Source organism: Trachymyrmex cornetzi, unplaced genomic scaffold (genome assembly GCF_001594075.2).
Source record: "Trachymyrmex cornetzi isolate Tcor2-1 unplaced genomic scaffold, Tcor1.1 scaffold73, whole genome shotgun sequence".
Classification (NCBI taxonomy): Eukaryota; Metazoa; Arthropoda; class Insecta; order Hymenoptera; family Formicidae; genus Trachymyrmex; species Trachymyrmex cornetzi.
This window is the reverse complement of record NW_017300059.1, coordinates 330,463-354,088: the sequence shown is the minus strand read 5'-3', so window position 1 is coordinate 354,088 and position 23,626 is coordinate 330,463. Positions and strand designations below refer to the sequence as shown.

The 23,626-nt window shown below is 35.6% G+C and overlaps 1 protein-coding gene across 1 annotated transcript in view; it reads right to left on the bottom strand.

Moving 5' to 3' along the window:
* Positions 1-23,626, bottom strand: part of ss (aryl hydrocarbon receptor spineless) — a 204,610-nt gene that overhangs the window by 42,939 nt on the left and 138,045 nt on the right. Inside the window, exon 3 of the mRNA XM_018518023.1 lies at positions 12,194-12,312. Coding sequence (XP_018373525.1) covers positions 12,194-12,312 — 119 coding nt within the window. The remainder of the gene's footprint in view (positions 1-12,193; positions 12,313-23,626) is intronic.

Below are 23,626 nucleotides of genomic sequence, written 5' to 3'. Positions count from 1 at the left end.
GGCAAGTATAGAAGTTATTTCTATTCTCTTACTATCAAATAATTTATTAATATTTTTACCACTATCCTCCCTCTCCTCTTTCATCGTTAATAAAATACTACACTGAAAGAAAAATAAATAATTACAATTACTATCATTTAATTATATATGTCATTTTCGATGTTAACTGTATATTTTTTTAAAGAACAATAAATATTATTATTATTACTAATATTACAGCAGTAATAAAAATGAAACTCGTAATTATTTTAGCATGCAATTATGGTCACAAACACTGCTCTCAGTGTAAATTTTTATTAAATAGAATCTTCTATTTCTATATTCTGCTGTCTACAAGTTTGCAGCTGGTAACGTTGAACAAAAATCACGAGATTCAATTTTGTTAGAATCAGTTTCCTCAAAGTGTTTCCTGCGAGACGCAAAATGTCGGTAAAGCACCGCGGACATATTTATTCTATTCTCCGAATGCGGTAAGTATTCCTCGCAACTCGTTTTCCTTTGTTGGTGCATTGCCGATGGCGATGAAAGTGTAACGATTGTTTAAGAAAAAAAAATTGTTTCGCAGGAATTGGCATTTCTGCTCGCAACTTCCGCAGGACGTATAGACGTGATCAGACTTTCATACTAAATTCAATCGATTTAATGACGACTGGCTTGTTTATCTCGGCTGATGCTTTCCCTTCTGCATGATGGTTTTTTTTTATTGCTCGTCATTGCTTAGTTTACGATCGCCTTTTTAACCCTTTCATAGCTTAGTATAGCGATAACCTTAATTAAGCGATGTGAAATCTCCTTTTCTCCCGACTTTCCATGCTTAATGGTTGTCAATAATAAATTCGCAATTATTATAATTATTTAATTACTAGAATATTACCTCTTAATACATCAATCATTAATAATGCCACTTTTACTAGTTTATTATACATTTTTACACGTGTAGTTGGAGAAAGCACGATATTTAAAAAGTTATGAGAACTTCATGTAATAGATGAAGCAAATAACTAAATGTGAAGATTATATTAATACATATTAAATATCATATAATGTATATTTTAGTATAAATTCTTATTTAAATAGATATTGTTTTTACGAGCAGATTAATTTGTTAAATTGTCAATTCGAAAAATAGAAAACCTACTGTAACTCTTTCCTCTTTCTAACTTTATCTATCACTGTAATTTAGAAAAACCAAGAAGAATGAAATCTTATTAGACTTGTGATTCATTTAAAGAATATATTTGATGATCGCGTTTAATTCGCCAATTGATTTAAAAAATAGAAAAACTAACTTTTATTCTCTCTCTCTCTAATTTTACCTCTTATAGTAATTTCGAAAAAAAAAGAAGTACAAAGTCTTATTAGACCTGTGATGCATTTAAAGAATATATTCGATGACCGCGTTTGATTCGACATGGACGAAATTGGGTGTTCGCCAAAATGAACTCGTTAATCACTCTTCCCGGTATAATCAATCCGCGAAAAGTCACGGTCAAGAAAGTTAAAAAGTTGAATGGCTTTGCATACACTGTGTGTGCCGTAACACACATCGCATAGTTCGCGTCCGTAAAAGTTCGAGTGTGAGGTTACGAAGAAATTACCTGCGCCGCTTCGTGAATATTCAAGTGCGAAAAGAGAACCTCATCCTTATAGACATGCATGCAAGCAACGTTACTTTATCCAGGAGAAAAAAAACGCGAAAGCCATTTAATTATGTCCGATAAGTTATCTTATGCTAGCATGTTTTATATTTAGAACAGATCATGCGCACGCGTTTCAAAAGTATCACCGACTTTTTAATTATTCATTGTTAATTCGTGATGATATCGAGATAAAAAAAATTATTTTTCAGTCAATAACTTTCACTAAAATCAATAAAAACATGATCCTTTAAATAGAGAGTTTAAATAAGTACACACATATTATAAATATTGCATTAATTGCACTAGAAAAAATGTTCGACCAAAACTTTGCTGTGACAACGAAAATTTGGTTAAAATGCACCGAACTACAATGTTTAATATAAACAAACAGAAACAAATATTTTTGTTATTAAAAAATAAAAAAATAAAAAATATATAGAAGCAACTAAATTCTTTGTTATATAAAAAATGCCTCAATTACAGTTTTACTAATTTTTTTTTTCTATTATCTAAGTTGTATTTCATGACTCATGAGACTGATTTCTGTAAGAATTTAGTTTTATTGCTTTCTCGGGATATAAAATGATATCGCATTCTCCACGATGCAGCCTAAATCTAAATATGGCCAGGGAGCTTGTCCTTTCTCCGTATAGCCAAAGCGGTACGCTGTTCACCCACTTTGCGCAGAAATCGCCAACTTTCGTCCGGTTCAACGGTTAGAAAACCGCCGGCCGTCCATCCGGGACGAAGTTCCCTATCGCTTCTCGCATACGGAGCAATCAGCCGGGAAGCAGAAGGCACGGCTCGCCGTCGTGGCAGACATGCAACCATCAGCAACAAGTAAGACCTTATAGCACGGTGATCAACTCGGCCGTACGTTCCTTCTCATTCCATCTAGCCAGCTAGGCTCCGACTCGCTACTTCGCTAACTCTTGCCGCATACACAGAATTCACTTAGGCCGACTTAGGGCGCATCGCTCGCTCACGCGGAGACGTGATCTAAATTGCACCGCGCGCCCGCACGAGTATAACACGCATCTTATACTCACGCCAAGTGGAGGAAAGTCCCGCCGCGTGTCCTGATTGATGTGGAAAGTGGAGCTTATTCCTGGCTCGATGGCCCGAAAGAATAGCGATTGTTCTGTCGTGATCGTTAAGTCGATCGAACGACAATAGCAAATCTATCTTATGAACGATCCTAAGAGGAAAACGGGCGAAGTAAGAGCACGGAGTACTGCGGAAAATATTCCACGTTTGCTGTACTTTTAGGTCCCCTATTTCACTTTCTGGTTGTATTGATGGTTTTGCAGTGGTAACTTTAAAAGTTATTCACTTTATATTTTAATACTTGCTTTGAGTTACTCATCTTACATTCGGTTGTATTATCATTAGTTTTAATATCATCAATTTTTGTATTATCAGGTAGAGTCTAACCAATTTAATGATTATCAGTTTAGTGATTCATCATGGCTAGAAAAAACACAATTTTTATATCATCTTATCAGCAATAAGTGATGATTAATACCCGTTTCTATCAATGTGGTTTAATTTTCTCTGTTCAACTTATTCTTCATCTTTTCTAATTTTTAGAATTAGAAAAAATAAAGAGTTAGTTGAATCGAGATAAAAATTAAACTACATTAGCAGAAATAGACACAAGTCTAAACTACAAGTTAACCAGAAAATAAAAATCCGACTCTTGAAGAATGAAGAAAGAATCGCTAAGAATAATCGATGAGGAATAAATACTTTCTACATTCGCGTTTATTATAGATAAATGTGTATGCCGATATTCCGTTCGCTTAAGCTATACGTGAAAAATACCATTTGTGTTAATTCATTCAACCGTGAAGCATGTCATTTCGGGTTTATGACGTTTAAGTGGCATTTTGTGTTCAAAGCATCGAACGACATGAAAATACAAGTTCCTGGATTGTAGACGGTAGTGTTCGTGACTTGAAAATAATCAAAGTCAGGAAGGTAACCATGTCTACTACAACCAGGTTTTGAATGGACCTCCGTATAAATTACTATTTATTCCAAAAAAATGTATAAGTAGAATAATTTTAAATTCATATATAAAAGATATCCTCATCTCGCTCTTCCCTGACAATTATAGATGTCAGCTATGCCGTTGTATTATCTCAATTACAACGAAAGATATGGTTACTCCGTCCCAGTATCATAGCATTAGGAGCATCTTTAGGGTGTAGCCGTTCGCAGTCAGAATTTGCGAGAAGCGTAGATGTGGTAGCGGGCATCGCGAAAAGAAAAGGAAAGAAGAGGATTGAAGAGAGAGAGAGAGAGAGAGAGAGAGAGAGAGAGAGAGGTGCGGGGAGAAAAATAGCTCGGTTATGATTACGGGTTACCGGGTGGCGGGGGTCGCTCCGACCACGACCCTCTTTTACCGCTACCGCGCGGCGTAGCTGCCGCGTATTAATGCGATACACGATAGCCTGGTGGCTATTAAATAAAAAATATGAGAGCAAAATGGCTGCTTTCGCGGCGATACGTCACTGAGAGGCGTGATTTGTACCGAAGCCCGAGCTGTGCGCCAGGGTAAAAATTGGTCGATCCACCGTGTACCAGAAATGGGGGGCAAAGGCAGGCGAGCGGACGGGAGAGAAACGCGAGGCCCCCGCTAGTGCCGGTCGCTGAATTTCGCCTGCAGTGATGTATCAACAACATAATGTACAGGTTCGTTGCATTTTGATCGGCTCTGTCAGCGCTTTAACGGGTAATCTCGGGGGCAATACGTTTCGTATGGCCGGCTTTCTGGGCACCCTCGTTCGACCTTACGCGCCTTTGTTCCTCCCGAAATTCCTGCCGTTCCGCAAGATGCAAATCAATGCGATCCTCCTTCGCGAATTTTTTTATTTCTGATCTGAAAGCAATTCTTTGCGTAATCAGACTCTGGGTGTCTGTTTCTATTTTTTTGAAGGTTTGCTTGATCAATCTTATTGGTCTGTCCAAGTGTATTTGACTTAAGAGATCATTTATTTTTTTACTATTAGGTGTTGAACTTAATTCCTGCCGTTTTTCGTCTCCAAAATTTATTTGTTTCGAAGAGAAATACCTCAATCAAAGTATTGATAAAGTATTATTAATTAGTAATAAAGTAGAAAATGGAGGAAATTACTTTGATTAAGGTATTCATTCATCTTCCCTTCGAAACAAATCAATTTTGGAGACGAAAAACGGCAGGTATTAAGTTCAATACCTAATAATATTTTATTTAAAACTCTTTTTCTTTATCTCTTTTCATTTAATGACTTCGTTTGTTAAGACCTTTTTTTCTGTGAATTTTTTATCTTCGGTAAATTAAAATTCTCCTAAAAAGGTATCCATTATAAGAGACCGAGATATGATTGATCTCTTATCTATTTATATCTTTAAGACTTTCTCGCTTTTCACTGGTCGATCGTTGTGCGTTATAGCTATTCGCGTAATGGCGGCGTCTTAATGCGAAAAATGCAGCCGTCTGCATATTTTTCCTCGCGAACGGTGCGCGAGTTAGTGGCTGGAGAAAAGTTTATTCGAGTTTCATAAAGGAACGAAAGCTGAGAGCCGTGTGCGCTCAACGGGGGGCCCCCCGCCGTGTATCGTGCGTTCGCGCCGGGTGATAATTTCCGAGAGATGACAGAAATGGATTGGCGAAGTATGTTTCGCTCAACGATCGAAAAATCCGGCCGTCCGGCCGGATAATCAGCGTTTTATTAGTTTACTTCAGAGACAATCAAGCGTCTCCTAGCATCGTTCGCGCTAATTTGTTAAAATTTGCACCAGCTAAGATTATAAATGATAGAGAGAGAGAGAGAGAGAGAGAGAGAGAGAGAGAGAGAAAGAAACATTTCACATAACAAATTTACAAAAAAGTAAGTACTAGGTATAGAATTTTATACACATATAGAACATATGTAATAGAATTTACACTTCAATTTGAGTTAACATTGATTACGAAAAATTATGAGAAAAAAGTTTAGTAATAACTACCAAATGTATTTTGTTTAATTTCCCTTAAGCGGTGTCTACATTGCAAAAAAAGATTAGCTGCTGCAGCAAATTAGATGATAAAATATGGCTTAGCATTTTTAATTGTCCGCAACAGCCTGTTTTTTGCAGCCATTTTTTGATTGCTTTAGTCTGCAATGTTAGTATAGGATTTCATCAATAAGCTAACGCAACCAAAAATTGGCTGCTGCAACCAATTAAAAATGCTATGCCATATTCAGTCAATCTTTTCTTTCAGTGTAATGAGCTTTTGATGTCAAACTTAAACTTTGAACCTCGAGCCGTAAAAAATTGATCAATCACAGTCGATTAGTCTCTTCACATTTGACTGTAATTGGTCCATTTCTTAGGGTTTAAGCTTAAGGTTTTTACCTTAAAATCTCATTGTAGACGCCGCTTCATAGAAATCTAATATTAAAAGACAGTAATTAATTTATACTTATTTTAAATATTGAAAGCATTGTTGTTCAATGCTTTTAGTATTCCAATAAGTAATTAACACATAATATTCGTTATTATTTCTCGGTCTTTTCTTTGTTCTAATTTCTGACTCGTGCGCGGATTTACGAAAATGGCGGTGTTTAGTGTGGCAAATTACTGGCGCGACGGTTTCGTGTCGAGTTGATCGAAGAACGCTTTCGGTCTGCTTGAACCTTTTACGTCGGAGATTCAGGAGAAACGGTTTTTCTTGCTCTCTCTCTCTCTCTTCCCTTGTGTTCGCGCGCCACGGCAGAAGTGACGAAAAAGGGCAGTAAACGTTTTACGCGAGGAAACTTTCGTAGAAGTAATGTATCCGCATACCGTTTAGAGAATAGTAAGTATTAAGTAGGAAGGTACCTCCTTGCACGCTACTCACGAAAAACGATACTTTAACGTGGCAGAAGGGAAAAGTCTGTGTATTTGATTTCAGTTGTTTCTTAAATATTCAGCATTTAGCACAAGAAACTTGTTTTGCGTGTCTTCGCTGTACTTGCTGTCGCGTTAGAGACTGCATTCTCGACCAGACCTATACTGTGCATTAGTACTTCGTTGATGAATTTAATTCATTGTTAAATAAAAGTCGACACAATGTCCTTGTATATCGATTATTATGAAAATCTAATTCTGCGCTTGAAAAATTCTTCAATCGTTTCGGGGTTAATAATAATTTATTGTATAATCTTGGAAAATTATCAATCGATCAACCGTCATTGATGCTCATCTCAAAAAAAGGATGTGATACAAAAAAATATCAAATTTATTTTCAGGAGTAAATGAAATAATTCAGAAAGCACTAAACATAATGAAGGATATAATATTGGTGATAAAATTTCTGTACGTAAATTATAAATACATTTTTAAAAATATAAATTGCCCATCGATTACTGTCGGATTTGCAACGCAATCACAAACTGAAATAATAATCTTATAAATTAAATTGATTATTAATTTGACAAAGATTTTTAATTATAGTATGATATTCTACGAGCGTTGGATGTTGACTTCTTGGAAAGGATCTCATATTATGTTTCAGTCGTTTGCTTTCTTGACATTGTAATGCGAATTACACGTTATGATAGCAATTCAAATTAACAAATTAGATGTCCCTGCTAGTGTATCAGACTAGCAGCGTGAAACCAAGCTTCTAAGCGTGAAAATATTTAATAAGTATATCCATCGTACATGTTCGTGGCGGAAATACATTAAAGTGAGCAAATTAACTTTCCTTGGTCGCGAATATTCTTCACTGAGTCTACTGTGAATAACACGACTGTATTTGATTAGAAACACGTCTACTATTTTGAAGTATTTTCAAATTTATATAATTTAATACTAAATAATTTTATATTAAGTAATTTAAACTGAAACAATTATATTTTAATACTTAAAAGAATCTTAAAAAAAAAAACGTGCCAAGTGCATAAAAAAGATATTCGATATTATATCCTTCCGAATAAAAAACGGATATAAATAATTATTAAAGTAAAATAAATATATATATATATATATATTATATATATACAAATATATAAATATTTATACTACATAAATAATTGTACAAAAAGATTTTTAAAGAGACCATTTTTATTTCTTTTGCCTTCTTCCAGAAACTATCAAAAGTAACTGGAATAAAATTATACGAAGAAATAATTTTCATAAACAGCTAAACAAGTTTCTGTTACTGTTCTCTCTGCACGAAAGAGATCTCTTTGGCGCCTACAAAGGGGGGTTCGAGAAGTAGAAAACACAGCGTGAATGCAATGTGATCTATACACAGCGGCGGTCGGGCGAGCGCTGATTTGATGCCGTGTAATTCGATAGACGCAAATTCTTTTCCACGAGACAAGACTACAAGACAGGGAGACGTCGTGCCGCGTCTAAACGAGTCGTTCCCTCAATCGCTCTCTCACTTCGCGTACACCGTCCAGTCGCGATTCACAGTATAATTGAGAAGGGGTATAAAAATCCAATCGCGCTTAGCCGTAATTTCGAGGATACCTCGTGGTGGCGGCCAGCTTGTCATAAACCGAATTTACCGTCGGGGTTCGTAAAGTTTATGAGGATCGGCGAAACGGTATATGGCGCGTGGAAAGGAGAGACGGTGCTGTTTGTCGGGAGGGAGTCGAGGGTGGTTGGACGAAGGGCGTGGGAGGCAGAAGGGAGGTCCTGGAAAGTCGGGTTCACAGAACCGCGAGAATTGTATAAATATGTTATTGATATACGAGCTGAGGATGGCGTGAGGTGGATTACCCGGAAACTAGTATCCAGGTTCAAGGAACACGAGCCGGGCTTCAGCCAAGCCCGAGCCCGGTCAAGAAAATCAAGCGCGACCTGATTGCATCGCCATTTTCATAAATCGATACCGTGTCTGGAAGACACGCGCTCGCGCGCTGTTGATTTATACCTCGTGATATAGTCAAAGTTGTGTTGAATTGCAATCTTTGGAATGTCTATAGTTCTTGAAAAAGTATTTAATTCTGCAGTCTTACGTAATTAAAACAGTACAATTTACATAAACATGCTAGACTGTGACGTGTAAACGAAGTTATTTATCTTAGTTATAAATTTGTTAAAAATATTAGCTTAAACACTGCAATTTGATAAATTATTTATGATTATTTTGTAAATTATATTCGTCTTTATATAATGTACATATAATTTATGAAATAACTATATAAATTGTAGTCTTATTTTAAAAAAATTTAATTAACAATAGAAGTATCAATATTTTTCTCACTAAAAGGAAAGCAAGTAAAGTACGATGAAAATAAAGACAGTGGAAAAAAATCAAACATTTCATCGATACTATAAAGGACATAAATATTGAAAATTTAAAAAGTTTTAGAAATCTATCTCTTATACAAAAAATACAATATTTATATTTTTTGAAATATATTATATATGTTTATAACATTATTTATTAATAAATAATCTAAAAAATAGTAACAGCCAATAATGACAGCTCGATACTTCTAGTATTAACACATGAAATCCTGTGTGGAAGAAGGATAATTTTACATATTATTTTGACAAGACAAGATAATGTGCAGTAATGTAAATGATACATTGTGAAAAAAAAAGAAGAAGTATATATCATAAAACTACGATAAATTTGCTTGATTACTTCGTAAAGTATACTTCGTAAAGTATACTTATCGATATAGTTCGTCGTTTATCGTTTCACGATTCGAGTGTACGTGTCGTCGTCGGAAGTCCGTCTAGGGATTAGCTTCGAACGAACAAGGACATACGTAACGCAATTAACGGGCTGACAATTAATAACCTGCCGTTATAGATGTTGGTAAGGTCATTCGATTGTAGCAATACACGTTGGCTCGCGTATGAAATCGCACGCGTACATACAATTTGTACATATAATATTCGTCCCTTGCGATCTCTCGCTCTATTCTAGTCATCTCTGCTATTTGCCTCTTTCTCTTCTTTCTCTCTCTCTCTTTTTCTCACGCTGTTTGTCCCTCTTCCATTTTTCTCTCTCGTATCCGCAGACTAGCTCCCTTTCGCTCGTGTGCGCACCTAAAACGCAAGAAAGGGAACGTAATAGCCTCGCATGATACACGGCCATTAATCCGTGTATATACCCTTCCATACTTTGGAGGAATAGACACCTCGTACGCCTCGGTTTCATAGCCGGTTCATCAGCCGGATATCTTTCTGCTCTTTCTCTCTTTCTTTCTCTCTTCCTTGGCCTCCTCCCGTTCTCGCTTCTCCCTGTCTCTTCCTCTCACTAACAATGATTTAATTTCGGCGTGCGGTCTGCTACGATGCGACTCAAGACTTCTATATTACATGAATCAATTCACTTTATCAAATTAAAAAAAAATACATGAATAACTGTGGCACATTTTGTAAAAGAATAAATTCAAATTTACATTGAGAACCTTAAATTGAGTTTATATAAAATATAAAAATATCGCATTATGTATGTTTGGCAAAATAATTATGATATTGCGTTGTTACATCTTAATTAAAATTATACTTTAAGAAAAATATTAATAATGCATACGGAAGTTTAATTTAAAAATAACTGTAGAGAAGTTAAATTGAACAAAAAAATATATAAGATAATATAATTAATTAAAAATAATACGTAATTAATGTCTCTTTTATTTTCCAACTCGCATATTAATGGAGCTCATTTTATTTTTTTAATGTTAAATAGATAAGAACAAAAATTATATTCATCAATGAATTACTAATTATCGTTGTCCATTTCTGGATAAAAAAGCAAAAGTTTTTGCTTATTTTAACGAATCCACGCGGATTGTCTCATTTGATATAATAGACTGTTATATTTGAAATGGATCAGAAAATGTAATTCTTATTTTCGTTATAATCGATTGGTTCATTGTATGTTTTATTTCATCGAAATAATATACTCTCTGCCCTCCCTACATCTGCAGTTCCCTTCAAATGTGATGTCGAATCGTATCGTTTTCCTGACGGACAGTTCCAATCACGGGTCGTCATTCGGTAGCACGCCCGTTTCTCTTTCCTTGCCTGCTCATTCATCTCTCCATCTGTTCGCATGCACTCACACTACTAACCGTCGATCAATCGTGAATCGTAGACGGTGCTTATGGCAGGTGAATGTATCGCGCAGATAATATCGCTGCTCGAAATGGAGTCGATCGTTTGTAGTCGCTGACTTATCATATCGCGGTTGATTGGTCCTTAACGATTAGAATCAATAACTTGAACGGCAATCTTTTTTCTCCATTTACGCGGATTGACATAATGGTCTTTTGTACGCAAGTGTTTAAGGGATAAGCATCGTTGGTGAAAATGTTATAGAAATAAATTAAAATTTCTAATATAATTCTAATTTAAATTAGAAAGTAAAATGTAACCAGAAATTTTAATAAAAATATATAAATAAAACAATATATAAATAAAAAGAAAAAAATGTAACAATAAAACATAATTTATTAAGCAATTTTGCTGAAGTATTAAAAAATTTAAGTAGATACAGATCTGAAAATAATTTTATCGAATCATCAAAATAATTATGTACGAAACTCAAACAATGATGAGCAATGCTGCAAAAAGTTTTGATATTCTAACAACTAGTTTGAGCAATTGTCATACATAATTATTTTGAGAAATCAACAAAATTATTTTCAGATCCAGTCTAATTTTTAGATATCTCAGTAAAAGCGTTATTACTTTTTTCCATAATAAATATTAAATATCATTTAATTATAAAGTATACTGAATATATACTGAATCTTTTCGATCGATGTTAATAATATTTATTCAATAATTCGCAAAAAATTTGCACGGTACTCTCTAAATCTGAATCAGTGAATAGTTACTAATTACCCAATGGCAGTGAATAATCAGTGAAATTCAAGAAAAGAAGAATATTTGAGCATTATATAATTAAAACATTGATGTTTGCACGTTAATTTCCAATCTTCCAATACTATATTCATTAAATTTATCCATTAAAACAAGATTAGTTAGATCATAATAAAGATTAGATAGGTTAGGGATCTCACATTTCATTCACTGATTACCAGTAGCATACTTGATACTGATATCAGCGATTATCCACTGATTTAGAGAATAGGAATGCGTTACAAATACCGACATTATTTCTATTGTATCACGCATCACAATGTTTCTTTTATATATAACTGATGTCCCCCGCTCGATCGCAAACCGTAAAGAATTAAAATGTACGCATGAAACGTTTGTACTGCTGACAAAGCCATCAGACCATAACTTGAGATGCGTACTTCCGTTACCAAGGACACATCGCATCGCAAAATCGGTTGATGAATATTTTACACGACTCGTCACTGTCACTTATTTCTGAGACATGCATCACGGACAAGATCTCGTTCGTGGTGATAGATTTCTCCGCTACGGTTAGCGAATTGAGACGATCGATCGAGAGCGGAGAGGAAGCAGGTGTCTTTCACCGCGATAAATACGAGCGTGCGCGCGCCGTGCTAATATATATTTTTAAAATTTGATACGTCCAAATGAGATCGTAAATACAGGCTGTTCTACGTAATGAGTACTGGACGAGTACTCACCTGTAGGAACATTTCGCCGTCGAGGTGATGATGGTCGTAAGCAGCGAGCGCTGCCAGCTCTCTCGCCCTGTAATGCGAGTCGTGGTGCGAATTCTCCTCCTTATCCTTGTGCATCACCACTGTAACAGAGTAAAATAGATTATGAAGATATGAGCTTGGAAATCGGAAAGTCAATGTAATAAAAATCACTCGTTTGTTTAAGTGCTTATTATAATCTCTGCACTAGTATATATTTAATCTTCGAGACTCTCTCTTTTCCCTTATTTCGTCGATATAAAAAATATATACACATACATATATCTTTTATTCTTTCTTGTTGCTCTTTGAATTATTATAGCATATGATTAAACCGGTTTTCAGTTAATTTGATCAGTTCTATGATAGTAATTGATGTCTATGAGCATATTATTTTTTGTTGAATAGATATATAATTTATCTACCTTGATAATCTATACTTAATGTGCCAATTTACACCAAACAAAATTTCATGTAAAATTATAGTGGATAGTTTTAGAACCCATTATTAAAGATTTATATATATAATTAAAATTATATCTTACAAATAAAATTATTCTTTTTTATAATAATTAAACAATTCGCAAAAGTAAACTGTATAGAAATATTTGCATAATAATTTCCAACGAATTACAATTCTTCTTAAGATTTATGTTATCGACATGTATGAAAGTAAAAAGGCAAATATAATATATATGTGATATTATTATATTATATAATATTATACAACTTTTACACGTTTACAAAAAAACTATAAAATAATAAGAAATAATAAAAACTATTGCTATTATAATTTTCCTTCTTATATAAAAGTTGTATTTACACAATTGGAGGTAAAAGTACTAATTTTTAAGTAAAAAATTCACAATTTTATATATTTCCACTATATAAATCGTGCAATTTTTTATATTACTTGTGTAATTTTACTTTTTTATAATGTATACCTATAATACACGTTCCGTGCACTTTTGATAATTGCACCAAAACCTTCACGCTGATCGAGTTGATTTCTAATGTTCCTCGACAATTTCGAGGCACGAAATTGTTGGGGAACATAAGAATGGTGAAAGTGCGAAAAAACAAAAGATCACTCCAGTATAGAAAAAAGGCACATTAACGCGATAATATACAACGCCGAGCATAAAAACCGTCAAGGAAACGTCGTCGAAAACATGCACGGAGAAAGAGGATAATTTCGACGGTGCAATTAAATATCAATCAAGCGATTTCGCGGCGTACTCGTTCGCGAATTTTAATAAGACGCCCGCCCGTCCGCTCGTACTCCCTTTTTTTATCACATCGACGCAAATCACAGTGATGATTAGAGGGTTTAAGCGCGCCCGTCATCATCCCTCGACACACAAATATGAAAACGAGGCAATCAGCCGCAATCACAATCATCTTATAATTTCTTTATATTCTAATACATAAAACTGAAATATACAGGCAGTTTCTAATAGCCAGCTAAAAACTTACAACGCAATTTTTACGATGCCTACAAAAGTAGGCACTTTGCCGAAATCGCAATTAAAAGCGATGGTCGATTTACACAAAATGCCATATAAAGGATATTCATCGGCGATTTGCATAAGTGATTGCTGATCTTGATTGAAGATATATAATAACCGGTGGTAAAAGACAACGATAAAATTAATATAGTGCCTCCCGATAAGAGCAAAGATACGTTTCCGGTCGACAATTGGCACCACTAGAATCACATAAATTCAGTTTGCCTCATCATGCGATGCGTTACACCGTTCGACTGTCCGGATTAAAAGTCATTAAAGTCAACCGTAACAAACTGAGCTGTTATCAGATTTGTCATATTATACGCCGTAACGTTGGTTGCAGTTTGCAGATTTTTATGAAAGATTAAAGTGACGATGACGTCGACGAGGGGCAAATGAAAAGAGCGACGGACATTTTTTACTGTAACGCAAAATTTATGTTTCTCGGCCAACGATAATTAAAGCGATTGCTGTCAAAGATATAAATTTGACCGACGTTTCTATAGACTTGATGATCAAAATTAACGTTTTCCATCATAATAATGTAATAAATCGATCAACTTACTCCATTTAGATAAACTGAATGCGCGTTACCAAATTATATGTTACCAATTCTTATACCGAAGGAGCAGAAAGAAAAGAAAAGAAAAAGGGAATGAATATATCATTCTGTATCATTTAATGTACAAATCTTGCAAATTGATATTGTAAATTTATATATTTATACATATTTCTTTATATAATTTACCTATAATAAAATTATCTTTTATTCATTATTTATTATTTTAAGATCAAAAATTATTTTAGTAAACAGTTTACAGAATTAGACATGTATATAAATTCATATTGAAATATTATTAAAAATCAAGGTTCAGCTCAGACCGAGTAAAACAATTTCCTTTTATTTTATTATTTTTAATTTTACTCAATTAGTATTATATATATTAATTTACTTATCAAATGAATTTATGATTTCAAATTTCCACAAATTTAAAGATTTCGAAAAATTTCAACGCATTTCCGTACTTTTTAGGTATAGACTTGTCGTTTCAGCGTTATGAATGTTATGATTAATGAATATAGTGCGAACAGATCGGAATGCCGGTGCTTTGTTTCGTACTCGCATGTTGAAGTTACCGCGACTTTAACGCGACCGGTTTATTATTTAACACGGCGGTGGTCTCGTATGTTCTAATTATGGCGCGCATATTAAGCAGGAGGCAAGCAGGTGTATGGAACTGTTACAGATCGACGGTATATTATAGGGTTTAAAGGAAGTGTCGCTCACATCCTGTCACGTACATATCGCCGCCTTCGTTCCTCGGACCCATCGTTAATCCGTTTGCGCTTAAATTGTTTGGACATCGATAGTCCTTGGGTTCTCGTGAGGGAAAGGAGAAGCGCGTACGTTTTTAATGAAAAATTCGGCCTACTTTAAAGATCCATTATTTACATTAACACGTAAATTACTTTACCATGTAATAAAAAAAAATTCGGTCAAGTACAGATGAGGCAATAAATGGTTTATGCATGAGACTTACCTTAAAATATAAAAATTTAAGTAGAACATGGCGATATACACGAAATATTTTCTATTTAAGAATTTTGCTTTAGGTGTTAAATATCATGTCTTGTTCAAACTTTCATCGGTATCATTTTTAGCGCCGTTTCAATTAAACATCCCCCGAACGGTAAATGAATACTTAATGATATTTGCTTGGGTCTATACCTTCGCATTTTACATCATATCATTCTCGCATAACACGATGACGAATCATTTCTGCCTTTTAATTGCTATTCAAATAAGTCGAGGCTTTCCTCGATTCATTTCTTCCTCGAAAAATCCGATAAAACATAATAACTTTTACTCGAACGTAATCAATACTTAAATATTAATTTTGCTTTGTCTCGAGAAAGAAATCTAAATGTTCTTTTTCAAAATTCCTTCTCAAAAGATATTAACGCGTAATTATATTATCTTACAATCATTCTGTGTCTCACTAAATATTGTAATTATGCACTGTTAAATTTTATAGGGTCGAATTAACTTAATGTGAGTCGCCACTGCTCCTACTAAATGTATCGTTATTTTTAACTAAAATGATAATTAAATTTGACCCTATATAATGTTAAATTAATACTGTATAGTGTCAAATATAACCATTGCTTTAGTAAAAAATAACGATATTATTGAGTAGGAGCAGTGGCGACTTACATTAAGTTAATTTGACCCTAAAATTTAACAGTGTGAATTATAAAGTTCATAAATCTATTAATAATCCTAATAGTTGCAATCAATTCGCGAATGATGAAAGATCTTGTTGATATAAGCACCTCTTCTCTCGTTAAACGATGGATGTTCCTACTTCACGAGATGTAAATCTGAGAGGTTGCCGCGAGTATCACCGTAAGGAGTATTAAACGGATGATGGTCAGTATCGCGAGGCAACGATGCGTGCACCGGGAGATGTGCGAGAGCAGGGCGCAACGATCACTCGTAAATAGTCGCACGCAATGTCGTGAAGTACTCGGCGTCGTCGGCCACGCGACCCTCCGGGACAGGATCCATTAGGATGACCATCGTCGGAATGACCGCAGGATGCGTGGACGGATGGACGAGGAGGCTATATACCAGTGTATGTCACGGGGATGTATACGCACGTGCGTATCCGGCCACCACCAGTCGATCGGACAATCCGATTTTCGATTGCCGCGAACCCGGACGAAGACCACCACCGGTCATCCAGGTCTAACGACCATGTCTAATGCTTCCTGAAACAATGGCTTCTTCGCGAAGAAATACGCGAGAATGTTTGGGTAACAATGAGACAAATGGAATTGTTTTTGTGGAATACGTGCTCTCTAAATCTGAATCAATGGATAGTCGCTAATTACCCAGTGGTATACTTGGCACTGATAATCAGTGAAGTTCAACTAAAAAAGGAAGAATGTTTGAGCATTATATAACTAAAATACTGACATTTGCACGATAATTTCAATCTTCCAATATCGTATTCATTGAATTTAAGCATTAAAACAAGGTTAAATAGATCACATAATAAAGACTATAGATAGGTTACAGATCTCATATTTAATCCACTGATTACCAGTGGCATTATATTAGGTGTTGAACTTAATTCCTGCCGTTTTTCGTCTCCAAAATTGATTTGTTTCGAAGGGAAATACCTTAATCAAAGTATTATTAATAAAGTATTATTAATTAGTAATAAAGTAGAAAATGGAGGAAATTACTTTGATTAAGGTATTCATTCATCTTCAATGATTACCAGTGACTCCACTGTATGTAATCAATGATTACCAGTGATTATCCACTGATTCAGATTTGGAGAGTGCTGAATGATACAGAATGTAAGAAAATAAAACGAGAAAAATATTAACATATGTAAAATTGTCACAGTCACAAACTTTAATATTCTAAACTCGAGGAAATAAGGAAAAAATATTATATAAACGAAGGTCTTAAAATGGATGCTTTATTAAAAAATAACAACACGTTTATATAATATTTTTCCTTATTTTAGCTCATAAAAAATCATATTAAAATTTATGCATGGTATTGCAGATGTTTATCGTTTTACAAAGTGGATCCACCCAATTTTGGAAAATCCTGCCGAATGTGGAGAATGCGCAGAGAAGACAGAAGCCTTCAAAGACTAATTGCAGTTACTAACGTGCAAGTTTTAATCACACAAGTATACCGATGTTAATTTAATTCTCCCGTTTGTCCTCACGTATAATAATCATACTTAAAGCACGGTTAAATCGGTAACATGGAGTTAAACAATAGCCACCGGCAAAGTGAGAGGAGATGTGTGAAACTCGCCGGAAAAACGTCGCTCGCGGGCAACAGGCGTAATCGACGTCGAGGACGGAACACGATGAGGATGAAAAAAAAAGAGGAAAAGAGAGAAGGATAAAAAAAAAGGGAAAATAGCGGGTGCGTAGATGCAATCTCTGTTGCGAACGTGAAGTTCCGAGTGCGGGGAGGTCGCGCCATCGCGATGCGCCGCCGCTCGCCGGTGCAATCAGTAATAATAATTACACTTCCTCCGGCAAGGTCAGTTTATGAACACATATACGCGCCGGAGAGGAACGCAGGAAGTGGCGGGATCTAAAAGCGGAGGCGGAGGCCAATCAGAACGCAGCGTAGAGCGTCCAGCGGGAGCGGAATGGCGCGCTGGGGAAAACGCTCGTGCTCTCCTCGTCAGATGTTTTACGCCATGGTATCGGGCTTGGCGGTGGTGCGTTTCGCATCCTTATCGCCCACGTCTGCCGCACACGAGCGTCAATGGAGCCGCTGGAAATTGGCGCAATTGAATGTAGCGCGTTATTTTTAGAAATTATCGTCGCCGCAAGATGTGAGAGAAACCCTTCGCTACGTCGAGGCGGAAGAACTCGCGCGGTTCGCTACCAAAGTTGCAAGCGCCAGTCGTTTAAAGCCCGTGTCATACTATGCGTTGCAAATTAAAAATTAGATGAAGATGACCCAATAGGAGTCTGTCAGATTTTATATTTTATACATTGAAAGAAAAGATTGGCTGCTACAGCAAATTAGATGGTAAAATATGGAATAGCATTTCCAATTGGTTGCAACAGCCAATTGTTGGTTGTGTTAGTCTATCCACAATGTTAGTATAGGATTTCGATTGGCTAACGCAATCAAAAATTGATTGCTACAGCCAATTAAAAATGCTATGCCATATTTAACCATCTGATTTGCTGCAGCAGCCAACCAATCTTTTCTTTCAGTGTATCATTGTAATTTCCATCATGGTATGGCTCTTATAATTTATTACCTATCTTTGAGTCTTTGTTTCTACATTAATTTAATTTTAGAGATTAGAATTCGACAAGTCAGTCAATTTTAATTTTAATCGGTTTCGTTCTGATTGGCTGAATTCTAATCTTCAATTCGTAATCTTTAATCCAATGTGTAGTGTGACAAAGGCTTTAAATGGCTCGATCATTAAAGACTTGCGAATTCTAATCACAAAACACTTTACAAGTGTCACCTGTCTTATCTTGTAAACGTAAATACATGCGTTCGCAGCATTAATTATGCTTTTATTAAATGAGCTTAGATTAAACTTGTACCTGCACATTTAATTAATCGATAACGATGGAAGAATTTGTACGAGACGCCTAATAAAAACTGTAAAGCTCGTGTAAAAGTCTTTTCCTAATCGATAAAATTAATTATTCGTTTATCTCTTTATCGCACAAATCCCGATTCGTTTATAATCACGAAAGCCAGAGCTCGGAATTCCACGCTCTCGCCCATCGACCGCGTCAACGACCGTTTTCATTAGATCGTCCTTGCGATCGCTCGGTCGCTTCATTAAGCACCGCCGCCCTCATTTATATAGACGTCTTTGAAGTGCAAATAATGACGCTGCTCCTCGGGGGTGCCTTTCCTACCTACCTACCTTCGTGGTGACTTGCGTTTTACGCACCCCGCCGCCACCGGCGTCGACCGCGGCCGGCGGTCGTGCGAACCGGGCTAAGTGAACGGTTAAATAAGTGATTATCTCCCGATCACATAATCGATCGATGATTGATGGAGTTGGTGCCGCGAGACACGACGTGTATTAACAAGAGCGCCCAACATTAAATGCCCACTGGACGCGCGCCGACCACCCGTTAAATTGTTTCCGATGTCACGCGAAAAAAGCAATGTCCGTCGGTGTGATATGATAGGGTTACGTTTGTTTCGTTTTGTAATTAAGACGGTCACCGGGATGTGTGCAGCGATGAATAAACGTGGAATAAACATGTCAACGAGTTTCCGTAAAATTTCATAAATTCAAAAGGAAAACATAATAACGAAGTAATAAAAAAATGCATTATACTGACATATTTTATAAGAAAATCTAGAATTTTAATTAAAAAAAAAAATTAATATATAAAAATAAATTGTACAACGATAATAAAAAGTGATCGTGAATGATGCTTGTGACATGGCTTATGTATTTTACTTGTTAGGTGTTCATAATGAATTATATGGTTACGGATAGTAACCTTTGTTCTTCTAATTTATGTGGCACCATTAAAATAATAATTCAATATAATTATATAATCACATACTGGCATCTCTTGAAAATAATAAAGAGTGTAGATTTCTTTAACATAACATACAAAATGTAAGACACGAATACCTTCGTAACTTTCATTTCTTCCTTTACATTACCCAGTAACACTTTATCTTAACACGGCGTATAATTTAAAGATTATATTTATTTTCTTTAACATGGCGCCCACGACAAAGATTCTTCCTGGAAAGTCCGCCAAATTTCCTTGAGAGAACAGGCCATACATCACGACCAGTTCTTTCAGCCGGAAGATTTTCAGCGGTATCGAGCGGAACTCTTTAGTCCTGTGGGATTACGGGGAAGTGACATGGCGGCGAGATCCTTCGTGGCTACATGCAAATGTTGGGGATACGCGCAAAGACATTGCACGTCAGGCCTGACTTTGGGGTCCTGCTGAGTCAGGAGCACAACGGGAACGGGTTTGAGGTAGCGGAGAGGGTTGAAGCCGGGGAGGCGAATATTAAAGATTAAGCACGAAGCACGCAGATTAGCGTGCTAATACACTTGTTCTTTGCGACCGGCCGGGCCGGCGGGGCCGATTGTGTCGCAGAAACGAATGGCTTCCACGATAAGGGAGACGAAGTGCTTTTCGTCAGGTCAGTCGGCGAGTTTTTAGAGCACCGGACCTTGTCAGGATACACTGGCAAAATCAACGAGCTTCGGTTTTCTAAGGACATCTCCGATCGCGACTCACCATTCATTATGACGCGCAAGGTTCTACCTTGACGTTATTTAACTTTAACAGATTTACAGAATTGTAATTTAGAAGCAACAAAGAAATGTTACAGGCTTTTCACAACAAGCCGTATAACCTAAGCTTTAATTCTTAAGCCGTAAGAATTTGATCAATCACTGTCGAATGTGAGAAGAATAATCGACTATAATTGGTCAATTTTTTACGATTTAAGATTTAAAACTTACATAATTGTTTATTGTAGAAAGTCTATTATAGTAACGGGTTTCCTACAATAAGTGTCATTACCTAAGCTTTAAGTCTTCAGTTGCAAGAAATTGATCAATCATAATAGATTATTCTTCTCATATTCGACTGTGATTGGTAAATTTCTTATGATTTAAGATTGAAAACTTAGGTAATTGTTTATTGTAGGAAGCCCATAAAATGCGCTTAGTATCTATGATTCGCGTAAGCTCCTTTTGAAAAATTAATCTCGCAAGGAGGATGTTCTCTTTTTGCATAGTACACAATAAGAGCTTAGCTAATTAGCTTAACAAGGTAATTTGAAAACGTATTATTAGAACATTGTACTTGTAACAAGAAATGCGAGCATTAGTAATTTATGCATGTTTCACTTACTTTAATCGAGAAAGATACGTAGATAATTATGAAATATTTACATAATCATCGCTACATAAATACTTTTCCTGTTTTTCTCATTACATTTCATGTTTCTTAAGAGATTCTTACTTGTCTATTCCAGTAGTCATTGTACTTGCTTTTATAGCTTATACATATATATGTTAATTATTCTTTGATTTACTAAATAATTCTTGATTTTAGTTGAGTATTATCAAGCGAGCGAAACAAAAACAACTGTCTTCTTAAGTGTAAGTTAATAGAATGCATATAATTCATATAAAATATAAATAAAGATAATTGTATACATGAAACAAATACGAAATTCTTTTCTATATTTCCTTGAGTTTTCCTAAATTGACATTTTCAAAACAAAAAAGAAATAAAAACATTAGCTAAACTTACAATTAAAATTATTTGTTTTAATTAATTGATAAAAGAATCATAAGTAATTAAAAAGAATATGCACAAGTCTCCTTTCGAATATCCTATCATTTCTGCTAACCTAATTAATACGTTCATTTCATTGTTATAATCAAGATCAATCAGAATAAACAAAGTTGCAAGACAATTATTTAACCGCGGTATAATTATAACAGAAAATAATTTTGAGGAAGAAAGTTGCTCTATAAAAATAAAAAACCATGTATTATGAGAAATTTTTGTTATAATAAAAATACTTTGTCAATTCTTTCATTTGAAAACAAGAGATTAGCTTTTTCCGCGCAAGTCGATCAGAAAACAGCTGTACATGAAGGCGTGCCTCCCGAGCAACTTTCGCTGCGGCAATGCGGACAGATCGGAGGAAACGCCGTTTGTGTTCAACGCGGAGAGTTAATTCACGGTCTGGTCCGGCGATGTGTGCGAGGAGAGAAAGAGACAGACTATCAACCCGGTTCGTCCGGCTGACGAACGATCGCGGGCGCGTATCGCCGATTGCGAATTTACGGGAGCGCACCCCAATTACCGTCCCCGTTTCTGCATACCGGTTGTCGTGGTCGTCGGGAAAAACGTCACAATGTTGGGCATCGCCAGCGCGGTCGCGTCGTTGCACGTGGGTGAACGTGTATCGCCGGGGATCTTTTATGGTGCACCACGCACCGTGCAAGGTCGCATTGTATACCCTCCCTCTCTCCGTCTCTTTCTTTCTCTCTGTCTTATTTTCTCTCTCTCTCTCTCCCTCTCCTTCCCTCTCTACCCCCTCCCTCTCTCTCCCTGCTCACCGCACAATATTGCCACACGGGGATGATTACAGGTATTACTTGAGCCATGATACACCGCGCATGATACCCGCTTGTAGGTAGATACGCTCACTTATCGATGCTTGCAAAGTGTGTTCGACCACACAGAATTCGGAAGCCGTCAGATCTTTACGATAATGCGGATGCGGTGCTAAGAACTTTCGATTAGAACTAGCAGATTTCTATGTTTTTCCACGTGACTATATAAATAACAATTTTTGTTAATCAAATTTAAAAAAGTAGAAAAAAATTATAAATATCTCGTATTATATAAGATGATCGATTATATGGTAATCGACCAACAGGGTAGTAGGCGATAAATGCTTTTTACGTGACCGAGGACTTACCCTTTTTTAAAATATTTATCATAATTCGTAGTATGTACAATATGTTAAATAATTCACAAAATAAATGCAATGTTGGTAAAAGCGACAAGTATTATTAGTTCTTTACAAACGAGATCTATAAATGGATCTCTGATGAATAACTCTCGCAACCCTTTTTCATTAATCAGCCAGAATAACGAGTTACATTAAGCAAATTCCGCATTTCGCGAATCGTGAAACATTAAAAATACACCCCTGCAAAATTTATTATTGCATGTCATCGTTTCATATGAAACGTAGCCTATCAATTCTGTCATTCTCAGCGGTGCATAATAATACTTAATTTTCTTATTTACAACTTTGTCTATGACTTGTAAAAAGAATTAATTATAGTACTATTCTCACATCTTCTATCTTTATCATTGTATCAATAATCCCGAATTTATTATTACAAGATTAAGAACGCAATTCTGGAGCAATCTTTGTGATTTCCGATCAATGCAGGCAAAAAATTGCAAGATGATTTTTAATCATACCGTAATTAAAGAAAATAATTTCTCGGAGTGGGGAAAGCTCGTATATAGAGAAAAGGCCCCTATTATGAGATACCGAATTCATTTTGGATAAATGCTAGAAGTCTATGGGTAGAACTTAAAAAAATAATAGGTCATTTTGAAGGGAATTTAATAAGCTTTAAGATAACGTTATATAAAATTTAATTCAAATTCCATTTTTTTTTAAATTAGTGAAATGTAAAAAGTGAGCAAATCACAAATTCAAAAAATTGTGCTCCTAATATGAGATGCCCCGAGAAATCGATGGTAAAACGCAAGATATATCAATATTGCAACTAAAAAACTTTATTTCATGTTTCTAAAATGCAAACAAACACAGCCAGGGTGCGTGAAAAATAAGTAT